At 42.7% G+C, this 22,735-nt stretch overlaps 1 protein-coding gene across 1 annotated transcript in view; it reads left to right on the top strand.

Annotated features, from left to right (window-relative positions):
- The window catches only part of ADGRG4 (adhesion G protein-coupled receptor G4), a 94,307-nt gene that overhangs the window by 24,371 nt on the left and 47,201 nt on the right, over positions 1-22,735 (top strand). Inside the window, exons 3-6 of the mRNA XM_056809847.1 lie at positions 3,453-5,276; positions 6,573-6,671; positions 12,135-12,190; positions 16,224-16,425. Coding sequence (XP_056665825.1) covers positions 3,453-5,276; positions 6,573-6,671; positions 12,135-12,190; positions 16,224-16,425 — 2,181 coding nt within the window. The remainder of the gene's footprint in view (positions 1-3,452; positions 5,277-6,572; positions 6,672-12,134; positions 12,191-16,223; positions 16,426-22,735) is intronic.

Raw genomic sequence — 22,735 nt, 5'->3', positions numbered from 1 at the left:
GGTTCTAAGGCAGAAGCGTGGTAAGGGCTAGGCAATGGGAGTTAAGTGGCTTGTCTAGGGTCACACAGCTAGGAAGTATCTGAGACCAGATCTGACTCTAGGACTTCCCATGTCGAGGCCTGGCTCTTAATCCACTGAGACATCCAGCTGCCTCCAAGAGAGAATTGATCTTCTTTCCTTCCCTCATTTCCACGTTCTTTCTGAAACCCTTGCAGTCTGGTCACAGAACTCATCACTCCCTCAAATTGTTCTTTCCAAGGTTACCAAAGATCTATCTCATCATTGCTTTCTTCTTGACTTCTTTGGGAAGCTTTCAACCCTGTTCATCCTCTCCTCTCTGGATTTCCATGACACTGCTCTCTCTTTTCTTGGCTCTTCCTTCTTGGTCTCTTTTGCCACCTGATCAATGCAAAAGAGTGATGAACTTACTTGCTGAATTTGAAATCATAGGGCACAAGCTAGAGACCCAGCTCTGTTATTTTCTGCATGACCTTGGATAAGCTCCTAATCTTCTTGGGCCTTAGTTTCCTCATATAAAAAGGAAATGACTAGACTAAATGCTCTCTGAAGTTCTTTCCAGCTCGATATCTCTGATCCCATTATCATCCATTCTTCCCCTAACTGTGGATGTTCCCCTAAACTCTGTCCTGGACCATTCTCTCTAAAGTCTCTCACTGACTCCCATGCAATCCCACATATTCAGTCCCTAAACCTCTCTTCTAGATTCTGGTCTCTCATTGACAATTGCCTATTGGATATTTCTATGTCAAAAGCCATGATGCTTCTTCCTAATCCACCCTTCTTCTGAGCTCTTTCTATCATGGCCACCACTACCCTACAACCAGCTCCTTGACCCTCTAAGGAGTCATCCTCAAGTCCTCACTATCCTTCATGCTCAATATCCAACCAGTTTTCAAGTCTTTGTCATTTCAATTCCTGAACATTCCACCCCTTCTCCCCCCCCCCCACAAAACCACGTCCTAGTTCAAACTTTCATCACCATAGAGCTGGACTATTATAATAGCCTCCAAACTTTTATTTCTGAAGTCTCTCCCCACTCCAGTCCATTTTCACATAGCTGTCAAAGTACTTTTTCCTGAAGTACCGTATTATCCACCTCTCACTCCCACTCAGTAAACTAACAGTTTCTAATTACCTTTAGGGTGAAATAGAAAATCCTCTGTTTGGCATTTAAGCCTTTCACAACCTGGTTCCAAGATGCCTTTCCAGTTTATATTATACATTACTTTGCTTCAGGCATGGTTATCCAGGAAAACTGGCTTTCCTGCTACCCATCACACATGACACTCCATCTCCTACTACCACACCTTCACATAGAGCTGTCCCTGGTGCTTGGACTGTGTACTGCCCTTCCTTCCTCACTTCTATATCTTAGAATCCCTTGTTTTCCTAAAAGCTGAGCTCGAGTACCACTGTCTATATAAGGCCCTTTCTCGCCCTCCCTCTAGTTACTGATTCCCCTTCCTACCACAAAGATACCTATTTTTCTCCCAAATAGACTGTAGCCATTTGAGGGCAGGCAGCACCTAGCACACTGAAAAATGAATGTTGGTTGAATGATTTCTGACTGTTCCTTCTCAGACTCTTGCTAGACCAGAAGAATCATAGATTTAGATCTGCAAGAGAAATCAGAGCCATTTGGCCCAACTTTCATTTTACAGTTGAGAAGACTGAGGGACAGCGATATTAAGTAACCTGACCAAGGTCACATAGGTAGTAAAATAGAAGAGTCGATCTCATGAACAATTTTCCTCCCCTAACTGTAGGTGTCCCTCTACTCTCCTGCCCCTTTCTACCACCAAGGCTCCATTCCAGGGCCTCTTCCTTTCTTCCCTCTTGGTGAGTTATCAACTCCTATGGGTTCTTATTTCTATGCAGATGGTTCACAGATCTTTCAAATCCATCACTAACTCCTTTTCTGAACTATAGCTCTATATTTCTCACTGGTTATTGGACATCTCCATCTGGATGTCCCATAGGCATTCCAAACTCAACATGTGCAAAATGGAAATCATTTATTCTCCCACCAGCCCTGAACCTATCCCTCTTATAAACTTCTGAATTTCCATTGAGGCTACCTCCATTGTTCCAGTCATTCAGGTTTACAACCTTGGGAGTTGTCCCTGACTCTTCCCTCTCTCATCCCCCATATTTAACCTGCTGCCAAGTCTTGCCAATTCAGTCTCCATAAACATCTCTCACCTCTGTCCCTTTCTCTCTGCTCACATGACCACCACTTCAGTTTGGACCCTCATCACCTCTTGTCTTGACTACTATGATAGCCTCTTACACAGCCTTCCTGCTTCCAGGTTCCCTACTCTTCCAATCCATTTTTCATACAGCCTGAGGATAAAATATAAAGTCTTTAGCAGCCTGGCATTTAAATCCTTTCACTGTCTGGCTACCTTTTTCTGATTTATTTTAGGTTACTCTGTTTCATGTACTCTTTGTTTCAGCAAAAGTGTCTTTCTTGTTCCTCAAACTTAGCATTCTATTTCCCACCTCCAAATCTTTGTGCAGACCATTTTTCATGTACGGAATACACTTCTTTACCTCTACTTCTTCAGACTCCTTAGCTTCGTTCATGGCTCAGTTCAGGTTCCATATCCCATGAACATCAACACAGTTATTAGTCTTTCTTCTTTCTCAATTTAGTTTTCATTTGCTGTCCTGTCCAACTGTGCAATCTTCCCAATAGGGTGCAAGTTCTTTAAAGACAGAGATTGTCTTTTGTCATTGTTTTCTCAACAGCTAGCACAGAATCTTGTACATAGAAGATGATTAATATTTCTTTAAGTATATTGCCTTCCCACGAAGACTGTAAGGTCTTTCAGGGCAGCAATTATTTCCTATACTTCTAGGGCTCCCTACAGCACCACAGTAATAGGCACATAGTTGGTGCTTGGGACATCCTAATTGAATTAAATTGACTTGAAATGAGGCGGAAATTAAACCCCAGTTGTCTAAAGTATGCAGACAAGCAATTGATAATTGGCCAAATCCAAAGCACTGCAAACATACTATGGGATATATACTTTCCATCTTTCTTAACATAAATTGGTCAGTAATGGAATTGTGACAAATAACACATCAGGAGACAAGCAATTTGGGTAGAACCGCAGGAATGCAGGACAAAGGTTGCCGGCTCTCCCCTGTCTCTTCAGACTAGCTAATTAAAGTACTGGGTTAATCTACATGGCCCTTACATTATCTATTAGGGGCATAATGGGAGCTGAAAGAGATTTATTCACCCCTACTCAAGTATAAGGAAATTGCATTAAATTAAACCAAGCCAATAAGTGATTTGATTTTCTTTGTGGTGTTCCTTTGTTCTCCAAAAACAGGGGAAGAAAATGGATGATTTTTGTTGATATAATAACCCCTATCTCCTAAAACTGGACCAAAAGTAACAGATCTTTCCAATTTTTCAGTTACTCCTGGAAATGCAACAGTTGAAGGAACAAGCTCGCCAGTCTCTCAACTTTCATCAACATCCTCTAGTGCTAGAACCATTGCTACCACACTATCTGAGAATCCCTCATCTATGGCCCCAGCATTTCAGACCACATACCTGTCCTTGATACCTGTGAACAGGCCTACCTTCTCCACTACAGAAGTCTTGAATACTCCCAGTGCTATGATGACTGAGCCCTCTGCAGCAACCACCCAGACATCTTTCATATTGCCCACAGAACCCTCAACTGGGCCCAATGAAACTATGACTTTGATCTCATCCTCCCCAGTTGAGGACACCACAGAAACAAGCAATGTTACTCTGATGGACACAATGATGCCTTCAGCCATCACCACTGCCATGACTACACTGAACTTCCCAGCAACTCATGCACCTACTGACCCAACAGCTCCTTCAAATGCAACTCAGAACATGCCACCAACTTCAACTGTTCCAATCAATAATCTTGCTACCTCTGTAGCAATTCACCTTTCCCCATCAGCCCACATTTCCTGGAACACACTGAAACCTGGGCAAGCCATGACAGTTAGCACTTCCCTATCTTCTGACACAAGATCAATGACAGCTACCACAGGGAATACCACCATAATATCTGACATGACAGGAAGTTCAAAACCAGCCAGAACCTCTGTTTCATCGACAACATTGACAACCACTAAATCTGTATTAGCCACTAGACCCATATCTCAAGTTCCACTGACAACAATCCTGCCAACAACATTCTTACCAAGTTACAATCCAACAAACTTGCAGACTAGATTACCATCTGTAGACTCTGAAATAGCTCCTCAAGCCACAACTACATATGCATCTATACCAGGTAAATCCACAAGTTCAGAAGGTGGAATGAGGTCTACCTTGGGGCTCTCTATACCACTGATATCCACCACAATCATGCCTACAAGTATAGCTGAGACTAGATGGCCATTCACATCCCTTGAGACCTTGAAGACATCATCAGTATCAAATAAGGGCACAGATGTTGGCACTCTAGTTACTCAGACTGATTCTGGCTCTGTAGATTCTATGCACACCTCCTCAGGTCTTGAACCTGGGGCCACATCTACCTTGGGGCTCTCTGGCATCACCAAACCACCTGGATCTACAGTGACCATGCCGACAAGTTTGGCTGAAACTAGGTCATTCACATCCCCTAAGACCTCAGGCATGTCATCAGTACCAAGTAATGACACAGCTGGTGATAATGGAGCTTCATCTACTATACCTCAAGGTCTTTATTCTTCCATTACAAATGTGGTGAAACCTTCAACGATGACATTTGACACTACACCAATGGGTTCTTTTGCTAATGTTTCAACTCTACCTGTAAGAATTTCTAGCACCATATTAATCTCCAGTCCTCCCCTATCCACAATGGCTGGGTCCTCATCATCTGTTACTGTCCATCCCACAGTAACACAAAAGCATTTCTGGACCACAACCAGAGCCTCTGTGATGACATCCTCCTGGTCAGCAAATCCATCATCCTCTTGGGTGGGACCTACTTCTACTAAGTCTCATGCAGTGTCTACTGCTTCTCTGCCTCTTAGTACTTCTACTACAATCTTTGCTGCTGGAGCGACATCATCCTCTGTACCCATGATGGAGACGCCTTCCAAATTCACCCCAAATTCCTATATTTCTTCATCCTTGTCTCCTTTTACCTCATCTCAGACCAAGTTGCTGGGTTCTACATTGCCCTTTGTATCGACAGGAATGACAAGTTCACAAATGACAAGTTTGCCTGCTGCTGCCCAGCCCACAGGTGCTGCTCCATGGTGTCACTCAAATGTGTGTCCTTTTCCCTCTTCCATCCTGGGATTTGTGAAGGATTGGTTATATGTCCTCTGAGGGGATCCCCTGGCAACTACTAGAAAGAACTTAATCTAAAGTCAGAACTAGATTCTATTCTGTGTCACCCTCTGTGGGATCTTGAGCCTCCCACCCTCTGTGGGACCTTGAGCCTCAGTTTTGCCATCTGTAAAATGAAGGGATTTGGACTAGATCTCCAAGTCCATATCTATCTTAAGGGTAAAGAAAAACAAGGAAGCAAGCTATGGGGTTCCTTCTTTTTTTCTTCCTTCTCACTATGGGGAATATCTTCTCTTGACCCCTATAGAACCCAATTCTTGTCTCTCTATCATTCCTCTTCTTGCATTGGTATTCAGCTCCATATGCTTCTTATTATTTCTCTAATCTTTTGGTATGGAGATTATAAGACATTTGAGAAGTGGGAAACAGAGAGAACTGTTATTTAGCTTTACCTCAAAGAAGGGAAACCTCTCCATCTCCTAAGATTCACCTCTTTGCCTCCCTACCTCCTCCTCTGAAAGGAGTCCACTGGGAGGACAAACAAATGACTGGCACCATCATGTGCTTCCAATCATAGAATAATGCAGCCATCCTAGTCCTGGGTTAGTTGCCTCTGGCATCTTTAACATCTTCAAGTTGGAAACTAGAGTCCATGGGAGCATCAGGCAAAGGACCTTGGAGATCCAGCCTCCCTTCCCCCTCATTTTTCTTCATAACAAAACTGAAGTCCAGAGAGATTAGGTGATTTGTACAAGGTCACACAGTTGAAGAGGGAAAGTTTGAACCCAGGTCCTTTGATTCTAAATGTAGTGCTCTTCCCATTATGCCAAGAAGCATGTGGATGGGATCTTCAGGTGAATGACAGAACCACCATGTAATGGGCTGAAAATGGATGTTGACAGTCATCTAAAGTAGCTTTTTAAGTTTTTCTGGTCTTGCCCCACTACATCAATTCCTAATTTGTACATCTTTGGTCCCCATAGCAGAAGTAAAGGAGGAAGGCTGCCCAGATCATTGAGGCCAAAATCCAAATAAATGCTTTAACTTCCCACTTGATTTAGGCTATGTAATCAAAGCTCTAGGCTTTGATTCTTGCCTGTGAGTCAAAGGAAGCAAACTGAAAATCAAGGTTCCTTTATTAGGTCAAAAAGCATTTCTGTCTTAAGATCTCATCTCAAACCCTTGAGAAAATGAATCCTTAATGAAATCATTATTCTAAATTAATTGTCCAAAATGCACTTGTTCTCTTTGTCTCTTATTTCAGTGTCCTTCTACAATATCAGAATGAGCTTCTTGGTGTTTGATGACAAGTCAACGGTTCCCCTCAGCAAGACATTTGTCAAAAACTGGGTAAAAGATGATTTTTAAGTATGCATGACTAAAGAGCCCAGAAAAAAGAATTTGAGAGAATATGAGCTGTACAACAGCATTTTTCACATCTCATGTTGTATTTTGACTTTTTCCCCATCGGGGCTGTCCACTTCAAAAGCACCATACTCTGAGCTTTCAGAAGCTCTTATAAATGGGGTGGGCATTTCTCTTTTCTGAAATGAACAGGTCTGGAGAGAGAGTAGATTTGAATACCAGTGTGGAATAAGGCACTGATGCTGCTTCTTGGAACTTTCCCCTCAATATCCTAAATGTAGTCCAATACAAAATGCCCTGGATTCGGAGACAGAGGATCTCGCTTCTACACTTGACTCTATCATTTACTAGTTGTACCTTGGACAAGTCCCTTGAACTCTTTTGGCCCTCAGTTTCTTTATCAGTAAAATGAGAAGCTTGGATTAAATGACTTAAAGGTTCTTTTTGTTTCCAAGCTTATGAATCCACTGGGAATTGGTTAAATGTATTTGTTTGGGCAGGGAAGGTTGGGTAGCTCTTTGAACTGTATGTATGCTGTTTGTGTATGACAGGGGCATCTCTGAGTCAGATGGTTTGGATGCATTATTTTTAACCATTGAAATATGATTACAATGTGGCATGGTGGGCATCAGGAGGCCCAGGTAGTAGTTCTGATTCTGCCACCCCAACCTAGATCACATGTGACCTTGTGAAAGTGACTGTCCTTCCTGTGGTCCTCAGTTTCCCCACTTGCAAAACAATGAGACTGGACTAGGCTACTTCAAAGGGCTCTTCTATCTTTGATATGGCTCCTTAAAGGCATATAAGAAAGCCCAATAAGAGTCAGTGAAATGTTGGACTTCCCAATATGACATTAATGAGCATCGATCTCCTCAAGGTGGGAACCTCCTCCACCTACTCATATTGCAACCCATCCACAACATGGGATGAATGGGAGAATGAATCTTAGAGAATTACCAGAGGTTTAGAGAGGTTAGTGACTTGCCCGAGATCACACAGTTAATAAGTGTCAAAGATGTCATTCAGTTGTTTCAGTCATGTCCAACTCTGTGACTCCATTTGGAGTTTTCTTGGGCAAGACACTAGAGTGGCTTGTCATTTCTTTTGCCAGCTCATTTTGCAGATGAGGAAATAGAAGCAAATAGAGATAAATGACTTGCCCAGGATCACACAGAAATGAAGTATCTGAGGTCAGATTTAAACTCAGGAAGAGGAGTCTTCCTGAATGCAGGCTTGGCATTCTATCCTCTCAGAGTACCACTTAGATATCCCAGTAAGTGTCAAAGGAGGCATTACCAAGTCCAGTAGAACCCACAAGTAGAACCCACTGAATCACACTGCCTTTATGGAACACAAAAACTGCCTGAAAATTATGCTTTCCCGATGATTTCTAGCCCCATCCCCACCTCCTTAAACAACTGGACACAGTTGTGAAAATGCATTTTCTTTGTCTTTTACAGTTGAACCATGTTTTTCAGGATAGTGAGTTTGCTCTTATAAATCTGACAGTAACAATGAAAGGCAGGTAGGTATGGGTGCTTGTGAAGGGTGGGGTAGGGGTACCAGGGGAGGCACAAAAAAAGAGATTGAAGTTCTGGGGCTGCTCATGTTCCGAAGGAGCACTGCATTTGCTGAGTCTTTAAAATGAGTTTTTAAATCCTGGTGTTTCCTTTGAGAGAGAATCCTGCATTGCTACTCTGATGTCAATGAGAAAAAATATGGAACCTGGGGATAATCAATAAGGTCTCTATGAACACAGTTCCACAAAGGAATGAATTGAAATGGTGGGAGACCTAAAGGGCACAAAGCAATGCCTGGGGGGAGGTGTAAACAGACTGCAGCATATTACGTGTAAAGGACTTGCACAGAGGAAATGTATGACTGGGTTTTAAGGGCACAAACTAGCCTCTTCCTACCTACCTTTTCAGACTTCTTACACCCTACCTCTCTGAGTTATAATTTCTACTGCTGTTGCTTTTCTTTGCATATGACACTCCATCTCCCAACTCAGTTCCTTCCTAATGGCTGTTTTCCACACCTAGAATGCTCTTGCTCCTTATCTCTGCCTCCTGGGTTCCTTTAAGCCTTGGCTCAAATCCCATCTTCAGTGGGAGGTCTTTTCCAGCTCTCCTCACCCACCAGGACCCCTCAGTGTTTATTTACTGCCTCCCTTGAGATGAGCTTCCGTTTACCATGAGTATATCTGGAGTTGTTCCTATGTTGTAGCTCCAAAAGAATGTAGCTCCTTGAGGGCAAGAACATGCAATCTCCCATGTATTTTATTTTATGCACTTAAAAAGACAGTTTTGAGAAAGGAGGATCCACAGGGTCCACCGGACTACTCAAAGGATCCAGGACACAAAAAGGTTAAGAAACCATAGACTAGTGCAGTGAACTATACCATGCCACCTTCTTTTTTAGACCAATTGTGACTGTCTCAGTGCCTCTAATATGTCAGTTCCTTCTTGTTCCAAGAGATAAAAGCACTGAGATGGTAAACCATTAAAGTTTAGTGTTCAAAGCCAAAAATGATTGGGCTCAATTCAGAATGGTAATATCAAAGCTAGATTGCATAGTTTGGAGACAGAGAGTAAGAGAAAAAAGGGGAGGGGGGGAAAGGAAGGAGTTTGGGATTTCATTAGGGGAAACCATATGAGAAAAGAGGAATTCTTCCTTCCTGATCAATTGGGAGTCCTATGTTTCTGCTAAGGGACCAAGAGCCCATGAAAAAGTCTGTAAGGCTTTATCATAGTTCCATTCCTGGGGTCTATTTCCCTCCACTTGGCCCTTCCTCTGAGGAGTCATGTCTGGGACCCCCTTTGACCTTTTGGAAGCTATGCAGAGCAGCTACTTAGCTTCTTTGTTCCTAATGTCCATTAGTCCTCCCATCAGCGCCCCTGCAGGACACTGCTTCTGCTGTTTATCTTTGGGTGGAGTTGGTATCTTTCATTTTAAAAAATAATCTATTTTCACCTTTAATGTAGAAATAAGTTTCAAGAAAAAGGAAGAATGAACCAAAGCAGGGTGAGTATGCCTTTAAAAAGATTGCATCTCATTTTCCGGATTAGATAGAAATCAACCATTTTTCTCTCTTTTGATGTTTTGGTAATGCTTTTCACACTTTTTCTTTCTTACAAAATCACCTCCATAGAACCCTCTCTTGTAACAAAGAAAGTCAGTTAAGCACGTTTAATAGTGTATACTGCATTTCGCACCCACAGTGCATCACCTCTCTAATGAGGAGGATGTATGTTTCTTCATTAGCCTCTGGGATTAAGCTCTGTAATGTTTCCACCCAGGTTTCTTTGGTTGGAGGGGTCCATTGTGAGTACTTAGAACACACTTCCTTTGAGACACAAGACTCTATCAAGAAAAGTCAACCATACTACAATTCTGGCAATCTGGCAAAAAATTCTTGTGAAGAAAGTTGCTGTGAAATAAGTTTGGAAATCCCAGTTTATAAAGCAACCATCTTGCAAGAATCCCCAATCACTAGGAGTTTGTTATGGAGGGCCACTGCCTGGTGCCAGTCACCCCACATTTGGAATATAGTTAGTCATATACCATGGCTGAATGAAATGCTGAATCTTCTCCAGCACCTGGTCCAATGTTCTCTGCATATAACAGGGCTTTAATAAATGGTTGTGAAATGACTGATAGAGAAGTGGCATATCGTATGAACAGCAGCTCCTGGATACACTCCACTAGGGTATGGCTCTTCTATTAATTGCATTCATGTTTAATGGGCATCATTAACTTTTCTCAATAACTTTTGTATGTCTAGACAGCCAACAAAACAAGAAATCAAGGCCTGGTCTATAGCATTTGCCAATTTCCAAAGTGTAAATAAATGCTTATGCTGAATATTTAACAATCAGCTCTCTTGTACAGCTGGCTTCAGCAGACCCCTGGATCACAGTTACCTCAAAGACCCATCACACTCCATCTTCTACGTGTGTGTCTTTTCATTGGCCATCCCCCATGCCTGGAACTTATACCCTCCTCACCTCCACCTCTCAGCATCCTTTGACCATCAGGTTCTCCCCTACTCCATTTCCATGACCTCTTCCTCCACTCCACCTCAGCTACACAGAAGGATGGTGATAGCTTTGATGTTGTTATTCAATTAACAAAAACTTATTAAGCACCTACTGTGTGAAGAGGAACGCTAGAGGAAATACAAAATTTAGATAAGACAGCTCCTATCTTCATGCTCCTCACAATCTCATTGGGACATACAAGTAGACTCTAAGCACTTCTGGGCTGCAGTGTGGTACAAGGCCTCCCTGGGGGCAAATTCTGGCTCTTCTACTTACTATTTATGTGACCGTGAGCAAATAGCTTCTTCTCTCTTCTCAGCCTCGGTTCTTTTACCTGTAAAATAGAGATAATAATAACACTTACATCCTGGGGTTGTTATGAGAATCCAATGAGATAACATATATAAAGTGCTTTGCAAACCTTAAATCTTTCTATGAATCAGAGTTGTCATTATTATCATTACCAACAGAGAGGTATGAAACAAAATGCCATAAAAGGGCAGAGGGGAACGGTTGTTACTGATAGCAGTAGAGGTTGTAGGACAGGGGATCAGGGAAGGGACATGGGGGTAGTATTTCTTTTTTTCGGAGGTAGTATTTCAAATGAGTGACATGAAACCAGGGATACTAACTGGCACATGTCTTTAGTCCCTGAGGCTAGACGGCTGAGGCTAGTGGATTGCTTGAGCTCAGGAGTTCTGAGCGACAGTAGGGCTAAAAGCTGATTGGCTGTCTAGCATCAAGATGGCAAGCTCATGGAAGCAGAGGACTACTAGGCTGCCTGAAGAGGGGACAATAAGCCCAGATTGGAAACTGAGCTCATCAAGCTCTTATGCCAATCAACAGAGAGGTGGGGCTCATGAATTGTTGCTGTACTTCTCACCAGGGTAAGACAGGAAGACCCAGGCTCAAAAAAATCATTGCCATGATTAGATTAATGCATAAGGAAAGTTATTCTGGTGGTAGTATGAAGTACAGATTGGGTAGTGGGGCAGCAGAAGAGGCAGAAAGTTAACATCAAGGGGCTTTGGTAGGCTTATACAGCAAGTTCAAAGTAATTTTTCATCCATACGGTATTCTTGGCAAAGATGCCAGGATGGTTTACCACTTCTTTCTCCAGTGGATTAAGGCAAACAGAGGTGAAGTGACTTGCCCACAGTCACACAACTAATAAGTGTCTGAGTCTGGATTTGAACTCTGGTCTTCCTGACTCTAGGACCAGGCTTCTTTCCACTGAACCATCCAGCTGCCTCTACACAGTACTTACTACTTTGCTTTAGAAGTGATATGAATGATGTGGAAATTGGTTATTAAAATAAATAATTTTTAAAAACAAGAAGTGACATGAAAATGGTTATTTTATTTTGATTACCAAACATATTTGATACTGCAGTGAACTGTATTCTTCCTTTATTTTTCAGTTTTTGGAAAAGAGAAGCCTGAAAATGGTGGTTCTACTTTCCTCAGGGCGATACAGGTAGGAGCCAGGTCATTTGCAGCTGTTCTATTACACACACACACACACAACACACACACACACACAGAAACACATACTACATTGTCTTCTCTAGCAGGAGGCTACTCTGATTTATTTAGCTCTCGGTGAAAGTTGCAAGGAGCCTGACCCAGGCTCCTGTTGGGGGACATTGAGATTTGCCCAGAAGAGACAGATGATACTAAAAGGAAAAGGTTTTTATTATGGGCACATTCTACCTCACACAAGGGAAAGTGTTTAATGTGAGATACTTAGGGGGCAATGAAGAGGGGGATGAAGGAAGACAGGAATGAGGATTCAGTGGAATCATAGCAGACATGCTGATAAATATTTTACAAATTTTACAACCAGCTTTTAGCAGGGGGTTGTTCACACAATAAAACTTTAAGTTTAAACTATATTATTAACAATTTCTTGATAACTTTCCTAAGTCTAGACAACCAACAAAACAAGAAATCATGGCCTGATCTATAATATCTGCCATTTTATGGGGTGTAAATGCTTACACTAAAAATTTAGCAGTTGGCACGGGTGGAACAAGCTGCCATCAGCAAGCACCTGGATCAGTCACCTGAAAGACCCATCACACTCCATCTTCCCTGTGTGCCTTTTCACCTGCTGTCACCCATGCCTGAAACTATTCTTTCCTAACCTCCACCTCTTAGAATCCCTAGCTTCCTTAAAGACACAGCTCAAGCACCATTTTCTATATGAGGTCTTTCTTAATTCCTGCTCTCCCATCTGTTGATGTCTCATCTTCTCCTCCCTCTCCCCATTATCTTGCATTTATTTTAGATTTGCAGCTCTTTTTTGTTTGCTTCTAATTTTTAAAAAACCTTTACCTTCTGCCTTAGAATCAATACTTTGTATTGGTTCCAAGGCAGAAGAGCTGTAAGGACTAGGCAATAGGGGTCAAGTGACTTGCCCAGGGTCACACAGCTGGGAAGTGTCTGAGGTCAGATTGGAACCCAGGACCTCCCGTCTCTAGGCCTGGCTCTCAATCCACTGAGATACCCAGCTGCCCCCTTGCTTTTAATTTTTAATTAATTTTAAAAATATTTTTCCATGTTTCCATGACTCATTTTCTTTCTCTCTTCTCTTTCCTCCCCCCTCCCAGAGCCAACAAGCAATTCCACTGGGTTGTACAAATGTTGTCACTTGATACCTATTTCTATATTATTCATTTTTGCTATAGAGCGATCTTTTAAAGCCTGAGCCCCAAATCACACGCCCATATAAACAAGAGATAAGTCATGAGTTTTTCTTCTGTTTTTCTGCTCCCACAGTTCTTTCTCTCAATGTGGATAGCTTTCTTTCTCAAGAGTCCTTCAGGGTGGTCCTGGATTATTTGCAGCTCTTTTGGAAAGCTGATGCAGCAGCAAATTAGATTGAAGGAGTTTCTCAACTGATCATCTCTTTGAAAACACAAACTTTTCCCACCATCTCAAAGGAAGTTGTTATTTTACCCCTTTGAAGAGAGAATCAGTTGGGGGTGCTGATGAACTTGAGACTAGTGAGCTAAATGTTACAGTCCCAAAGGAATCATAAACAGTACTCTGAAAAATTAACCGTTTCTATCTTCAGAAGCTACTAAGCATGTTTGCTCCTCTGTAAGCAGAAAAAGGATTGATAACCCTCTTTGCATGTCTTTCCTGTAAATACTTTCACGTTTTGGAACAACGGTATAGAAATAGTCTGAGCAAAGTGAGTATTTTTAGTATGTCCCTGACCTGTCATGGCCTGTACATTAAGTGACATCTGAAGCAAAACCATTTAAAGTCTTCAGCAAAAGGTAGAAACACAAGTGGATTTTAATATACAGACTGAAACACTGACACCTCTTATTTCCACAATGTGAGAAAATATAGACATTTTTGTGTATGATGTCTCTCTGAGGGACTGCTTGACTCTTGTCCCCGTTGCCTCGCAGAGTTCCCAGCCTATGGCAGGGGCTGAAAGGTGCCTGTTTGCTTGACAAGGCTACATCAGGGTCTCCAAAGGGGCAGGGCATATTTACAACTTAGCCAGTAGATGAGGCCCAGGCCTTGAGGTCACAACAAAAGGAAGAAGACCAGATGACAGTCATGTCAGTGTAGAAGTGCGGTCTCCTAACCCAGAGTTTCCATCTGGGCCCAGCCAAGTATCTCAACTCACACCTGCCCTAAAGAACTCAGGGCAGCCAGGTCAGACACCAATTCTACATGCTACATAGCAGATTCCAAGGCAGGTCCAAAAGTGAGAGCACTCCTCCTATGGGAGTCCTGAAACCCTCTGTTTAATTGGGCCTAAGCATCTTTGCAACAGGCTGTCTCTGCTCTTCTACACCCCCTTTTTTCCTAGAAGGCTGGTCTTCACCTCTGGACTGCTTTATAAATGAACTTTTCAATTAATTCATTAACAGCGATTTATTTATTTAACAATTCACAAGTTGATGAAATGGACCTTTTTTATAATTTCTCTCCCTTATTCCTAGTTTTCCCCTCCAGGACCAAAGAGTACAAGTTGAATCCCTCCTCTCCAGGAGAGTCCGTCTGTCTGTCAGTCCATCCATTCGTCTGTCTGTCCATCTGTCTATCTATTTATCTCTCTGTCTTTCCTTCCTTCCTGTTTGCAGGTCCTCCAAGTTGTCCTTTGTCTAGGCTAAACATTGCCTACTTTTTTAGCTGATCCTCTTCTTTCCAAATGGGCACAAACAGCTCTTAATAATATTCACAAGACCACAGGGAGAACCAACAATAGACTGCAGAAGATCTGGAAATGCCCTTCAAATGAAACAAATGTTTGGGCATTTGAGGCTAAAAACAGAACAGTCCCTCTTCTCGTTGAATGTAATGGGAAGTGATAGGAGATATGTAGACTCAAATTAATAGGTATAGGGTAATAGTGATTTGAAGAGGGAGGGAGGGACGAAGAGAAGGAGGGAGCAAGTTAATTACCAGAGAACATCAAGAAAGGCAGGAGGGAACACCTGAACTATACTTTTGAGGAAGAGTCTAGAAAGTAAAGGTAAGGAGGGAGTGCATTCCCGACATTTGAATGTCAGTTTGACTGGAATCCTGGGTTAGGTGGCACCATGTTTATTTACACAAATGCAACATCTTTCTTATCTCTTCTTGTCTCTAGCTATATTTGTCAAGCAATCATAAAAGCTCACTCAACTGACGCACCACCTGACCTCATGAATCAGATCAAAAGGAAAATACTTAGGAACTACACACAAGGCCATACGACTTTAAGTGTGAAGCCTGAATCTGTGGGAGTTAAAAAATTAGGTAATTCTCTTCATGTTTATTTTAGCCTAAAGAACTCATGCTATTACTGTGGTTTTGTGCATAAAGTGCTAGGCTTGGGTTACTGAGCATGAGAGTTCAAATCTCACCTCTGACAGCTGTGTGACCAGGGGCAAGTCATTTAATCGGAGTCTCAGTTTTCTCATCTGTAAAATGGGGATGAGAAGATATCTAGTACCTAAGTGGGGGAATCAGAGGGCATCTAGCCTAATCAAGCTGGGAAAAATAATCTTCCCTACAAGGGAACCAACAAGTGACCATTGAGCCTCTGCTGAAAGACTTCACTCTCGCTGCCTCCCAGCAGTTCACTCCACTTTTGTATATCTCTGACTGGACTTCCCTCTGTGCCTAGGACCTTTACCCACTGGCACATCCCTCTACCATATTGGTACCCATCTCCCATTGAGTTTGTGACCATTTCACATTTTCCTTTGAAGCTTTACAACCCCGATGTTCTCTAGCACAATAGTAACTATCTGCTGTTTATTCATTTTAAGGACCTATTTCTTGGCTTTTAACTTTCTATTCCAGGCAGGCTCGGCTGCTCGGGGCCTGGGGGATAATGGCTCAGGCTCTTCCTGCTGCTATTTTCTTACCTCTACCCTGGGGGCCTTTGACACTTGATTCTTGCTATATTCTGTGACCCTAGGCATGGTCACTGCCCCACCGGGAACAGGGCAGGCCTTGGTCTTTGAGTGGTCTCAGGTGCTCCTCTGGCCCCTCAGCCACGACCCCAGGGCCCCAGCATGGGTGCTGTCTCCTCAGACACCTCTGACTCAGAACTGAAACCAAGGATTCTGCCCTACTGGAAGCGACTCCAACCGTGGTCCCCTATCCCTTGGCTTTTGTTAGCTCCGCCTCCTCCCCTCCTGCCGCTAACAACAGGGTCACTTCCGGTGGGTGAGTTTCCCAACTGCGGCTGTACGAGTATGCACATGCGCTAACAGCTGCCCCAGGGCTTATTTTTTGTTTAAAAAAATTTTTTTAATGGCTCGGGGTAGACCACCACCCAGGGAGGTCAAACCTTTATCCAACGCCCTTCCAAGTTGTCGGACTGGAAGATTGCTTTCCCCCGACTTTCAATTATTTTTGCAGTTCTAAAATTCACTCTGAGGCATTATTTTAAGTTTGGGGGCAGGGGGTTGGGTTTGGGAGGTCGGTCATTTCCAGCCTTATTATGCCATCTTCCCACAATTCCCTTTCCCTGGTGCTGAACCTGTGAAACCCCTTTAAGAAATCAGCTCTCTAAGAAATCAGAAGGCTGCTGAGAGCTGGAGCACTATTAGGCTGAGGGGGAAGAGCAGCTTTCAGGAACCATCGATAAAAAAGAGGAAGAAATAGGGATGCAGGGGGTGAGGGTGCTGTGGGAAGGGCCGTAGTGACCCAGAGGACTTAAAACTTGAAGGAAGCAGAGAGAGGTCTAACCCAAGCCAAGTGACTCTTCTAGTCTCCAGAAACCTCTCCCACTGTATCACACCCTCCTTTCAAGGATCAAATTCAGGACCTTCAGCTTAGGAGACTGACGCGCTGCCTACTGCGCTGAAGAGTCAGTTGGCTTGGGCTTGGCCCCACCCGACGGGGATTGTCTTTTGCCTCTGGGTCCATTATTCAGTCTGAAACTGCTAGCCTGAGATTCCCTTTGGGGAGGATTCTCACAGGAACAGGGAACAAATACAAGCTTTGGGGTCTCCAACTTGCCAGTTAGTCCTAAAACTTGGGGTTCATCATATCTTACTAGGCTGCAAGTTTGGGGCTTCTGGATACCATGTTGACACTAGGCAATGGGGAATTCAAAGACCCCAAAAGAAGCAATCTTTGTCTTAAAGGTGTATATATTCTGACATAAGGAAGTACTTTGGGGCAGGGGGAAGCCACTATCTACTGAAGAAATTAGCAGAGGCCTCTGGGAGTTGGCATTACTTGAGATGAGCCTTGAGAAGAACTAAGGATTCCAGGGCCCTGAGGTGAAAAGGCATGGAAGACAGCCAGGGCAAAGGAACAGAGGGAGGAGGTGGGATGCCATGGCTGGGGAGCAGCAAGCAGAGCAGTCTGGCTGGATTCTAATAGTGTGAAGGAGAGTAATGCGGGGGAAAGGGAAGCTGGAGGCATATTGTTACAGCCTGACCTGTGCCTTCCTACACACTCAATAAATAAGTGTTGACTTATTGACTAACTTGGGCAGGCAATCCAACTGTCCAGAGATGAGCCCAGCCATGTTATGGGGATGCTTCAAATGCTTGTTCTCTAACACTGCCAACATTGGAACAATAAAAGTCAGCCTTGCCTGACCACTCCATGTCTTCCACCCTGCCTGAAGGGTGGCTCATTCTTCACAGTAGACAGATTACTGGGAACAGAATTCCCAGTGAAGCTACTAATGAGCCCAGATATTTTCTGAGCAATGCTTAAGGGTTTATAGAAAATGCCGACATCCAGAATCTGACCAGGTCTGCAAAAAGCAACCCTGTCAGGTAGGTAGGAGCAAGAATTCTCTTTATCTTAGAAATGAGGAAACTGAGGCTCAAAGAAGCTCGCCCAAGGTCTTATAGGCAAAATTGGCAGCATTAGGACTTGACTTCATGCTTGACATTTCTGGGTTCCTAGTTGAGTATTCTTTCCATCATATTCCACTGTGGCATATATTGCTGTAGAAGGCACAGTTCTGTATAATAGAAGAGTAGTGAAGAGGGCAGACACAAAGGCATAAATAGAAAATGAGGCAGAAAGAGAGAGGCAAGGAAGTACACCTAGCACGATACCACCTAGGAATAAGCATTTGAGAGAATCAGTTATTTTCAATTAGAAGGGACTTCTGAGATTGTCTACAGAGGAGGTAACTGAGGCCCGGGAAAAGGAAGGGATTCACCCAAGGAGGCCACATAGCTAGTAGTAGATTCTGGTTTTGAATTCAGTTCCTCTATGTGCATCTGTAGTGTCGTTCTGGACTGGTTATACCTGACTCCTACCAGTTTCTCCAGTCGTTCAGGCTTGATCTTAGAACAAAATGGGATGGTTGTAGGTCATTCAACAGTTAACAAAAGAAAATGCACTTAGTCAGAGTAGGGCATCCTGGGTGGATTCAGTCAAGTCAAACTACTTTGGCTCAGTTTCCCACTGAACCTCCTCTGGCTGCTTTGTTTTCAGGTGACCAGGAAGTGATATCATCAGCCTGGGCCTTTAATCCCTTGACCCAATCAAGTGTTAAAGATGATATAAATGCATTTTTAAAAAATAAGTTTGTATTAATGTCTTTTCCTCCAGTATTTCTCCTTTCCCTTCTCCTAGAGAGTCATTCCATATAACAAATAGTGTTTTTTTAAAACAAAAAAAAAGAAGAGGAAAAAAATCAGTATAACTGATCAGTAAGACAAAGAAGGCTGAACATGTGTGCAATGTACAATACTTGTGGACCTCTCACCTCTCCAAAGGAGAGAGATAGGAATGTCTTCTCAAGTCTCCTTTTTCAGCCATACTTGTTATTTGTTACTTTGCAACATTCACTGTTAATTTTTTAAAAGGATTATTCTTCCAGTTTACATTGTTGTAGTCATTGTGGATATTCTTTCTTGTCTCTACTTACTTGTCTTTATCAGTTCATGTAAATCTTCCCATGCTTCTCCGTATTCATTACATTCATCATCTCTATAACACAGGAATATTGTTTGTCTATTCCCCAATTGATGGACATTTGTGTTGTTTCCGGTTCTTTACAATCACAAAAAAATGCTGCTATAGGTATTTTGGTATATATTGGGACTCCTTAAAATAGAGCTTCTTGGGGTCTAAAGTTAATCATGGATCCTCTAGGTCCAAAGGTATGGACAGTTTAGTCACTTCATTTGAATAATTTCAAATTGCTTTCCAAAGTGCTTGTATTCACAGCTCTACCAATCATACACTAGTGGGCCTATCTTCCAATGACCACTCCAACATTGATTATTCCCATCTTTGCCAATTTACTGGATGTGAGGTGAAGCTTTAGGGTTATTTTGGTTACTGATTTGGTACATTCTTCCATATGGTGGTTAATACTTTGCACTTCTTCCTTTGGGTCTCAATATCTTTTTTTAACCCTTACTTTCTGTCCCAGTAACAACCCTAAACAGAAAGGCAAGGCCTAGGAAAACAAAATTAAGTGACTTGCCAAGGGTCACATAGCTAGGCAGCATATGAGGTCAGATTTGAACCCAGGTCTTCCTCACTCCATGCCTGGTGCTCTATCCACTGTGCCACCTAGCTGCCCTTGGCTCTCAATAGCTTGAAAGGAAGAACTAGCCTATTTTTCATAGGAGTGGAGTTAGGATATTACTCCCATCACATACCACTATATCACCCTGATGGTGGTAGTGAAGGTCTCACCAGAGATTGAAAGATTCTGAGAAATTTTCTGACCTTCCACATTCTTTGGAGTGTTTTGTCCTCCAGGGAAGAAAACAATTCATTAAGCAGTGGATATGCTGATCATAGTCCCTTGCATACAGTAGCCACTCTTTAAATGTCTTGAATTGGAAGAACATTAGATTTGATTCCACAAATATCTCAAAAGTTCATTTGAATATGGCTGATATTTGGACATTCGAGATTATCATTTGAAAGCTGAGTGAGTGTAATTCAGATCTTATCCTGTGAAAGGGAGGCAGCCCAGCATGGTAGATAGGGTACTAGACTTGGAGTCAAGAAGATCCGCGTTCTGGCAAAGAATTAGAAATTGAGGGGATGCCCATCAGTTGGGAAATGGCTCTTATATAGCCCCATAAATGTGAAGAACAGTCTAATTTTTAAAAAAAACTTGGAAAGAACTACATGGAATAATGAGCAATGAAGTAAGTACAACCAAGAAAACATTATACACAGCTACAGAATTAATACTGGAAGGATAAATTAGGAGTGTAACCTCCAGATTGTGAACTGAAAGGTAAAAATGGGAAAGACTTAATTTGTCCAAACATGTCAGCCTCCCAGATGATGCCTTCTGTGATGTTGGAAAGGAAGGGAGAGGTTGAGACAGTTGCAGATTGATAGATCCTGGGACCAAAACCCCCTTTCCCCTTTCCTAATCCTTGCCGAGACCAGTAGCCCCCCCCACACCCCCAACCTCAGCACCTATCCAAACTGTGAGACAAAGCCCCAGTGAAACCTGGCAGGACATCAAGACTTTGTTGTCAAGGTCTAGACAAATGGCCTCCTGCATCACTGACCATCAGGCCTAAGAACTTCCCACCCCCCAGAGATGGAGGTTCCAACCTCCTTAGGGACTGAACCCATGTACCCCAACTTTGACCAATTAGAGGCAACACAGGTTACCTCATCCCAGACCACCACCCTATAAAAGATTGCCCCCTTCTCCACCCAGGTAGAGATCCCTAGCCATTTGCAGGTTGTGGGCTCCCTCCTTGCTCTCCCTTCCTCCCTGCCCCATCTTTCCCACAATAAAGCCTTGCTGCATTACACGGTCTCTCAGTCTCATTAGCCTCGGGTCGGACTCCCTGTCAGCCAGGTCTGACATGGATGGGATTTATTATGCAGGTATGAAGAAAAGTAAGTTAAGCACAGAAGAGATTTGTGGTTTCATTTCTGCATAATCTTTGTTTTATTGGGTTTTGTAAAATTTGGAATTAAAAAAATTAAATTAAAGTTTTAAAAAGAGGGGGAAAAGATGAATTCAAATTCTGCCTCAAATCCTTACTAACTGTATGTCCCTGAGCAAGTCACTGTCTCACTTTCTAGGCCTCATTTTTCTCATCTGTAAAATGATGGGGCTGGATTCAATAGCTTCTGAGGTCCTTTCCATCTCCAAATCTATGATTCATACTACACAACCCTACTAGAATACCATAGTCTGAAGGTATGGACAGTTTAGTCATTTCATGAGTGTTTGTCCTTTCTCTTAGGACCATTAAATAGACATCCACTACATTTGGTGGTAAAGTATGTAGAGTCTTAACATAAGAAAAAGAAAAACAAAGTCTCAGCTATCCATTAATAGGGATAGGGTGACCCTGAGAGGCTCCCTTTTAAATGGCTGTCTGGCTCATAGGAGCATGGATTCAGAGCCTCAAGGAATCGCAGAGACCATCTAGTTGAAACCCTGCATTTTACACATGAGGAAACGGAGACCAAGAGAAATGAAGTAACAAGGTCACATGGGTTAGCAGATGGAACAGCCAGAATTTGAGGCTGGGTCCTCTTCCCCAAATCTCATGTTTTCTCTATTGCACCAAGAACTTTTTGAGCTGTTTAAAGTGTGCCGTATTTCAAGTCACCTATTAGTCAATTTTAATTTGACCTATTAGTCAAAATGACCTTGCCAAAAAAAGCCTTGATTTGCATTTGGAGCCAAAGAGTCCTAGAGCTGGGCATCACCTTGGTGTACTGAGGCTCTTGTCCAACAGGCATCACAATGACGAGGGGCCCCTAAAATGTACTTATCTCCTCTGCTTAGAGCCAGGAAAGTGCCCAGAAGAGGAAACCGTCTCCAAATACAAAGGAACATACAAGTGGCCATTAACCAATCCAACAGAGAGAGCTCAAAGCAGCTGTGTTAAGAATCCCAGTCAGAATGCGACCAGAATTTGGTAAGTACAGAATCAATTTCTATTAGCTCCAAATTGACATGTGCTGATTTATTTCATCTACCCAATTATACCTGCTGCCTTTCACCCATCCTATGCCAGTCTGACTTCTGCCACCTTTGAATGTCACTCGCTCTTTGTTGGTGCCAACTCTTCTGTTTTTTTAAAAAGAAGGTGGTTCTCACAAATTAGAAATCAACACCAGACAGCAAGATAGGACTTGTAAAATGAACCCAGTTTCTGATTTGGGTAGTATTTGAAGTTGACAAATCTGGGCGGTAATGGAGAATTTCCAAATCTTAGAGCTGGGGGGGGGGGCCTCGGTAGTGAGAGGATTCTTAGTGGATTTAGACCTGGAAGATCTCTCCAAAGGTCATTCAGTCCAACCCATCTGTGAAGAAGAATCTCCTTTGAAACTCCTTCCTGATGAGTGTAGTTGCCTCTTTTTAAAGACCTTCAGTGATGGGAAACTCATTACCTCCTAAAGTAGCCCATTCTACTTTGGTACATCTTTTAGCTGTTAGACAACTTTTCTCTATGCTAAGCTGAAATCGACCTCTCAACAGCTTCTACCAAGGGTTTCTAGTTCTGCCCTCTGAAGCCCAACAAAACAAATCTCATTCTTTCCCCATATTTAAATATTTGAGAATAACAAGCATATGTCT

This window comes from Monodelphis domestica, chromosome X, assembly GCF_027887165.1.
Source record: "Monodelphis domestica isolate mMonDom1 chromosome X, mMonDom1.pri, whole genome shotgun sequence".
Classification (NCBI taxonomy): domain Eukaryota; kingdom Metazoa; phylum Chordata; class Mammalia; order Didelphimorphia; family Didelphidae; genus Monodelphis; species Monodelphis domestica.
Note: the sequence above shows the minus strand (reverse complement) of the source record. Positions and strands in the feature narration are given on the sequence as shown.